General features: G+C 36.2%; 1 protein-coding gene across 2 annotated transcripts in view; it reads left to right on the top strand.

The window, feature by feature from the left end:
* FBXW7 (F-box and WD repeat domain containing 7) overlaps window positions 1-8,301 on the top strand; it is a 300,503-nt gene that overhangs the window by 256,414 nt on the left and 35,788 nt on the right. Inside the window, exons 1-3 of one of the 2 annotated variants that reach the window (XM_019522214.1) lie at window positions 9-308; window positions 3,000-3,082; window positions 6,646-6,787. In XM_019522214.1, the coding sequence (XP_019377759.1) occupies window positions 48-308; window positions 3,000-3,082; window positions 6,646-6,787 (486 nt within the window). In that variant the 5' untranslated portion in view covers window positions 9-47. Of the gene's footprint in view, window positions 1-8; window positions 309-2,999; window positions 3,083-6,645; window positions 6,788-8,301 lie in introns of those variants that run through there. The other variant, XM_019522213.1, reaches the window with a different exon arrangement.

Raw genomic sequence — 8,301 nt, 5'->3', positions numbered from 1 at the left:
TCTCTCATTATTCCCTCAAGTTCTACTCCGTCAAGCTGCATGTATGTATGCGTGTCCTAGGAAGCGGCTTGCTACTGAGCTTCATTTGCCTTTACGGTGGAGTTTTGCTGCTGGTTCTGCTGCCTAATCTTCCTTTTCTGACGTGCCCGAGCATGTCCACATTAGAGTCTGTGACATACCTACCTGAAAAAGGTTTATATTGTCAGAGACTACCAACCAGTCGGACACACGGGGGCACAGAATCGCTGAAGGGGAAAAATACTGAAAACATGGGGTTCTACGGCACTTTAAAAATGATTTTTTACAAAGTAAGTAATCTGTTGGGATTTTCTCCCCTTTTGCTTGTGTGCGTGTGTGTGTCGATGAAGAAAAAAATCTGTATCATCAGAGATGGCTGCAGTATCCTCTTTTTTGGTGGGTGGCTGGATGCCTGACATTCTGCTCTATACGATGAATGAAGGCAAATAATGAAATGGCTAAATGAGATGCAAAAGGCTTTCATTTTAGGCATCCAAAGAAGTAATATATCTTAATCTGAGAATTTGCAGTCAAATAAACTGCTTCACTCTTGAAATGCAGCTCAGCTGCACATTAACAAGAAAGCATTTTATGTATATACTGTTTTTTTCCGGGGATCTTCTTCTATCCTTTTTCCATATCACTCAGGCTTTATTTGATTTTGAATGTTACTTAACATGCATGCACTATAAGAGTAACATATGGTTGATAAATGCATGTAAATGCAGTGTGCTATGGAAGACTTTGGTACTGCTTAGTGTTGTTCCTGGTAACGATGCAGAATACAGTTGATTTTTTTTTCACTGCAAGACCAGTTATTTCAATAAATCAACAGTGTCTAAAGACTCCATGATTCATATTTACAGGAAAATATTTCATAGGAATGTTTACTTGAGGATTTCTGATGTAAGGTTTTAATTGCATAAATATCTTCTTAAAATCTAAATCTGACATTAGATCACTCTGCTGGAAACAAAGTTTTATTTTAGTGTGCTACAAGGCAATTGTGTCAACATATTTGCTAGGTATTTTCTGAGATGCTCAAAGCCTGTATATGTTAGACCTGATTGGAATAGGTGCAAAAGTTTCCTACGGTAATTGAGAAAACAAAAATTTGGCCAAGTCATGATAAGGTAAATACAGGACTGCATGTTGCTTTAGATGGTCTCTTCATCGGTGGAAGAATAAATGAATATATATGGGAATATATCTGGTTATGCTATTGTTGGCATTACATTTCTTATATGTAACAATTTGCGCTTCTGAAAAAGTAAATCTCCCTCTCTTTTGAGAGGGGGAACTAGAAAAGGTACATAGTCATTGGTGCAATGATATTCTCTCAGGAAAATGAGTTTAATGTTTAGCTCAAATTAAAAATTTGCGTTATTATGAAAAGCCTTCCTTCAGATCCCTACCATGAGTTTCCTCCTTGATGATATAGCAAAATAAATTAGATTTATGCTTCCAGTGGGTTTTTACTGGCTTTCTCCTGTACAATGATAAAAGATGGTCTCCATTAGTCTGTGATGCTTAGAACAGTGTGGATTTTTTTTTCTCCTCTTTTTTTGGGGTGGAGTGATATTAGCAGGGTTGTTTTCTGTTTTGTTTTGAGGTGGGGGGAGACTTCTGTTTAATCTTTGCATGGTGACCTGCTGTGTTGCCCCGTGTGAGGCATGGGCAAGAAAACAAGGTTAGCTATAAAGCAAGCTTCTTGCTATGCATGGTTCCCCCTTCCCTTCCTCTTTTCCCCTTTGGTAAAAACAGAATAGGTAACCTTAGTAAACCTTTCTTTTGTGCCTGTTCATGGATCAAAATTAAACTTTTCAGTGACTTGTTCTAAAATGATATGTAAATATCTAACTATATGGAAAACAACATGTTTCTGTGTGTTTTAAAGCTTTTGCAAATCCAGCTCATTTGAGGCAGGTAGACTGGTACAATAAATGGTTAAATCTAAGCACAAAGATTACATTTTTAGAAAACCCAAATCTATTTAACATTGTATTAACCTAAAACCATATATCCTAAAGTGAAATTGAAGAAATAAAATCATTGACAAATTTAAAGTTTGAATTTTGTTGCACGAGTAGTTTTTGCATTCTGCAGCCAATAGTACTACTAATAGCTAAAACATTTTCCCTACCTTATCTTTAAAAAAGAAAACCTTCATTTAACATAAAATGATTTTTAGCTGAGTTCAAAAATTTGTGGTTTAAGATTACCAGCATATGCACACAGTAATCTGTACTTGTCTGGCAGCATGAATCTGACTTTCACTGGTTTCAGTCTCCTTGGTAATTTTTGCAGACTTGATTTTCCTTTTAATAGTTGCCCTGCTTATTACTTGTTTTTTGATCATATCTAATTGTGGGTGACATTCAGGATTAAATTTCTTTTTCATCTTTACCCCTTTTGGAAAAATGTTGGTGTCATCTTTGTCAGTTTTACTGCAGTTTCATAAATATTTGAAACGTTAAATTAAAAATGTTAAGATAAGTCTTTGGGGTTTTTTTCTTTAGCTTTTTGTTTTAAAATACTAAAATATACATTTGGTGTTCAATGCAGGGGGGGCTACCCAACATTTAACCCTTTGTTATAATAGTTATGGAAGTAGAATAATAGGAGAGGTGTTTTGTTTTGTAGAGAATATACAAAGACTAATTCTGTAAATACATTTTACGTGCATTTTTTTAATTGAAACTTTGAAACCAGTAGTAAGATAGTAGTTTTAGTTACCTGAGTCCACAGTAGTAATGATATTATACATCATTTGTATAAAAGGGACTTTATTAGTAAATACTGCTTTGTTTTATTACTGAAGTCAGAAACTTTAATGGAAAAACCTTATTAAAACTGAGTATTGATGTTAAAAGGAAAAAACTATTAATTTTAGGTATTACCTGCATGACTCATGATGGTGATGTAACTGAAACTGCAATCTTGTTATTATTTATTCCTGTTTTCCTGCTTCTGTCTTGCAGATGAAGAGAAAGTTGGACCATGGCTCTGAGGTTCGTTCTTTCTCTCTGGGAAAGAAACCCTGCAAAGTCTCAGAGTACACAAGGTAAGTAAATGTAATACTATATCATCTGGTCATGATTGTTATTTACATCAGTCTTTCCAGCTGCTCAGACTGAATCAGAGGTCCTCTCAAAAATTAACACTGGACAAGGGAATGGGTAGTGATAACAATATTAGCTTGCATTTCAGGTGGTTAAAACTATGGAAGCTGAAGAGTTTTAACAGAGTAGATAAAGTTGTGCTGCTTCTGTGTTAAGATTTTCATTTAATTCTTAATATATGCCAGTCTATTTAGGGACTTCCAGAGACCTCAACACCTCCTACGGAATAAGTGTGAAATCAGTCAGGTTTTAAAAGGGACATTATGATAAGAAGAAAACACCAGCTATTACAAAATATGATTAAAAGTATCACTTTGCTATGGCAACTGGAATACTAGAGCGGAAATTTATGTAGGCAGTACAGACCATCTGGTCCTAAGCAAGTAACACATACATACTTGCTACCTAAAATATGAAATTATTAAGGGACCTGTTCTGCTCCCTTCTTGGTGTTGAATGCTACTTCATTGCACAAATGATTCCAGTTATTTCACTGAGACTCCTTACAGAATAAGCACTGCACAGCATGAGTAATGATGGTAGAATAGGGCCCTGGACGCATACATTATAACTCCTGTATGTATTGTAGTTGCCATAACAATGGTCCTCTGATGTCCTGCTGCATTCCATCATTTTGGAATTTACACCACTGTAAAACTTCTTTGCTGTAATAAAAATCAGTCTACTGCAGGCAAGCTGCTTACCACTTAAAATTGGGTTGGGATGTCAGTGCTATGAAATCAACCACAGATGTATCTTTAAAATGTAACTTCTTTCCTTTTAAGAGACTGGCTGAATAAAGAGTGAAAATCTAAGGAAATAGGAAAGAAACCTGTTACATACCTAGTCCATGGGTTTCTAAACATGGCATAAAAAAAGGTAGACCAGACCTTGGTGAGAGAAGACACAATTGTTCAGACTTCAAGATCTTGCTGCAGTTGATACATTTTTCTCCCAGTTTTTTAAAATCATTCTGCCAACATGCTTCCTCTACCAGTGGCAATCCCCCTCTGCACAGAGTTCTTGGTTCCCACAAAAGAAATTCAGTAAGCTATGCAGTTCATCCAAATGCAGCTAATTTTTTTTCAAATGATTGTTATACCTGTCCTGCTTCCTGGAATAGCTGATGGATAAGCATTAATAGAATAAAAATATTCAGAGTGCTATAACTGCCAAAGGCATAAAGTTTGAACTGAGATCAAGTGATTTAATGTAATTTGACTTCAAAGGAAAGAGATTTTGATATTTTCTGTTGTAGAACACTGAAGTTTTGATCAAGAGGCCTAATATAGGAATTCAATCCAAGTATGACAGTCCCAAATACTCCATTAAAACACATAGCCATTAAATATTCCATATACTTAGAATATATTTTTAATGTCTCTTGTTTTAGGGTAATCTCTGTATGCCATGTAATTTACAACAGGCAAATCTGTCCTATTCAATCTTGCTACCTATGGCCAGTCCTACTATAGATATTTTACTTATAGGAAAACACCCTGTTCCGTAATAAGAACAGTGAAGCAATGTGGGAAGGGTGTGTTTCAGAAATAGATTACCTGCGCTATTTTCCTGATACTTGTTAACCCACACTAAGCATGCAATTTGTCCCATGGCTATAGGGTCCGCACAAGGTCCATGTACTAATCAAATACAACATAATCTTTATTTTGAGAGCCTTATTTTGGAGCTTTAAGTGTTGTCTAGACCTTTTGCTGGCCACTTTGCATAGGGATTGAGAGAGTTAGCAAAGCCACTGGTTTTAGAAATCTGTTTTGCAAAAATGCATAGATCAGCTTCAACTCATTACTATGCATTTTGGGGCCTATTAAATGTATAAGAACTACTTTTCCCATAGATGGTTCTGTAACCTGACATTTTGAATCACCAAATCAAACTCTAGTTAATAACAATATAGGTAAAATTTATTTTAATTTTTGTGTGTCAGTGTTTTTGAGTTCTCCTGGGTGAAACCAGCGTGTTAGATTGGCAGCTCTGATGAACCTGGTTTGCTTGCATCAGTAAAACTAAATAGACTATTTGCATTAGTTGAATATCATTAAAGAGTCTGGCCTATGCACTGCTATGTAAAACCAAGTGCTCTAAACTGTTTTTCATATAACATTCACTGATACAGATGGTAAAGAAATAAATTTGTCCACATAGTCTTTAATTTTCTTCACTATATGCAATTTTGATGCATACTAAAACTGTCCTACAGAACTTGGAAAAAGAAAAGTTATGCATCAGTGATATAGTAAAAGAATGAATTATGTATAATTCAATCCTTCGCCAGTATTATATAGCTGTTCTGTGTCCAGTAAAATCCTGAAAACCACATCTGCTAACGGGTTAGCTTTACTATATACTAAAGCAAAGGATCAGAGTCTCCACTCTATTCTAAGTTTGTATGTTCTGCAATAAGTACTCTGTATAAAGACATTTTAAGTAAAAGATCCCAAGTTTGTATTGAGGGAGAACTGAGTAAGATATGGTCAGACAGAATTACTGTGGATTTTATAAGACTTTTGAAGAGATTAAGTTTTGAAAAGACACCCTGATTTGAAGATGCATATTCCTCTGCATCTGATTTCTTAAATAGGCTGATGAGAAAACTATGGGTCAAGATGGTTACAGAGCTGCTGCTTCTCTGCCCAGTCCCTACCCCCTTCTCTCTCCCCAGCTCCTTCCCCCAAAAACACTACTTACTAGTCTAACAATATGTAAACTTTTACAACTCAATAAAATATATCAAAGTCAGTCTCTACAATAGCAAAGGACTACCAAATCATGGACACACACACACACCCCCTCTATAGTAATACACACACACACACACACACACACACTCTCTCTCTCTCTCTCTCTCTCTCTCTCTCTCTCTCTCTCTCTCTCTCTCTCTCTCTCTCTCTCTCTCTCTCTCTCTCTCTCTCTCTCTCTCTCTCTCTCTCTCTCTCTCTCTCTCTCTCTCTCTCTCTCTCTCTCTCTCTCTCTCTCTCGGAATACTGCTAAAACCTTTATGTACATAAACTAATCCCTCCTTGCCACATCCCCACTTCTTGCCAATGACTTTTTCTTGGTTTGGCAGAAGCAGTAACACATTTCTCCATTAGTTCTAAGACCTCTGCATCCCTGCTTCCAATATCAGCAGAAAGCAGGCAGCCAGGTCTCCTGCCATACTTGGTTCCCCTGAAGTCAAAGAAAATATACTTCGTCTCCTGGCCAGTTACTACAGTGTTATACATTTGGCTTTCAGAAGACACTCCCTATATTTCCCTAGCAGGAAAATGTAGCACTACAGTGGTAGAAACAGGTGGTTTTATGAAAGTGAGAATGGTAAATAGCCTCCTCACCTTGTTGTCTGGGTAATTTTATCATATAAAACTCAGTGTCCTTTTTTTTTTTTTTAATTAGGCTGTGTGACTACTGTACTAAATTATACATTTTTCATGGAGGTTTTTATTTTCCCAAATCCAGTTGTGACTTTTACTTCTTTTGCACATAGCACTACTGGGCTTGTGCCATGCTCAGCAACACCTACTACTTTTGGGGACCTGAGAGCAGCCAATGGCCAAGGACAACAGCGGCGGCGTATTACATCTGTCCAGCCACCTACAGGACTCCAGGAATGGCTGAAGATGTTTCAGGTAAACATTTGTAGAACACAAGTAATGATCTGAAATAGTTCAACTCAAGATTAAAGAAAAAACTTGGTTCTATAAAAGGAGTCAGCTTAATGTGTCCTTAGATGTCTCTTTAACTGATTGTGTACTTTTGACAAAATAAATGGATATCAGCTTTAAGTGTAGTTTTCCAATCCAGGTAATTATTGTAGACCTTCACAAAAAAGGTTGCTTTTCTTAGGTTTTTAAATAAATTAAACAGTATTGTTCAGTACTTTAAAATTTCATGCAAATACTGTCCAACATGGATTAGGTGCTTTTGTGGCCTCAAGCTAATATGTGACATTTTCACTTGGAGACTTGTAAGCATTAGTGCATACTTTGTATCAGTGTGGTTATGGTACTAAATTTATCCCAAATCGGATTTCTTTAACTGGTAACTGGGGTACCTGGATTATAATGCATTAAAACCTTAGTTATTTAACAGAAATATTTCAGATTAAAGAGAAACTTTGTGTTGGTTTTTACTATTCTTTGTGGTGAATATATCCCCAGTTTGTGCATGTGAATATAGTTGAAAAGAAAGGCAAAACAAGAACCCCTCCCCCCTTTTTCACCCTAAACGATGACTATGCAAAGTTACATTGAGCAGGAATTTGCAAAACCAAATTATACACATATGGCCCCTAGCTAGGAATGGAAATGTGGGTAGACACCAATTTAATTGGGAGCAAAGCCAATAAATTAACTTAAACTTGGTGTGCATTTCATAGACTTGGATTTAATAGGCCTGTGTACTAATTGGATAGGTAATGGCCAACCTTGACTACTCCCCAGTAGCAGTAAATGCAGAGGAGCTAAAATATCTCCTTATATAGATGTCTCTTACTATACAGCGTAGTTGTGTGTTTATAAAATACAAAAAGACTATACATTTAGAATTAAGCCCAACATTTTTTGGTTTTAGTTTTAGGTAGAAGGAACGTTCAGTTTTATCAATCTAAAATAGAGAAGATGGACTCACTACATAGGAATTATTTCCATTATTATTACCAGTGAATGTCAGAAGTTTAACACAGTAGGTAGAGCAGTAAACTTACTAAAACAATGTCTTGGGTAGAAAGCATTTTTTAGGCTTGATGTGCATCCCCTGATGATGTTTTAGGCTGTTAGGTTATCTCAGGTGTCAAGTGTTGCACTTAAAATAACCTTTCTTCTTTTAAATGTGTAAACCTGTAATTCATACAAAACTGATACCCAGTTTTGAAATGAAATGTAAATGACCAGATGATCTGCAAGAACAAATAGTGAAATAGAGTTGTTAAAGGTTTGCTTCTCCTACAAAGAGGTTGTTTATCCACAAGCACCATTGTAAGTCAAAAGTGACTCTCTTGAAGCTGCTGGATTTACAGTTGCATCCCTGTCAATAACAAACCTATCCTTTCCCTTCACATAACAACCCTTCCAAAGACATTCTTCCCTTTCCTTACTCCTAAAAAAATAGTGTCCTTCAAACACATCCCCACGTACAGGGACAT

The sequence above is a fragment of the Gavialis gangeticus genome, unplaced genomic scaffold (assembly GCF_001723915.1).
Source record: "Gavialis gangeticus isolate Ggan-Ray unplaced genomic scaffold, GavGan_comp1, whole genome shotgun sequence".
NCBI classification, from domain to species: domain Eukaryota; kingdom Metazoa; phylum Chordata; order Crocodylia; family Gavialidae; genus Gavialis; species Gavialis gangeticus.
This window is presented reverse-complemented; position numbering and strand designations above follow the sequence as displayed.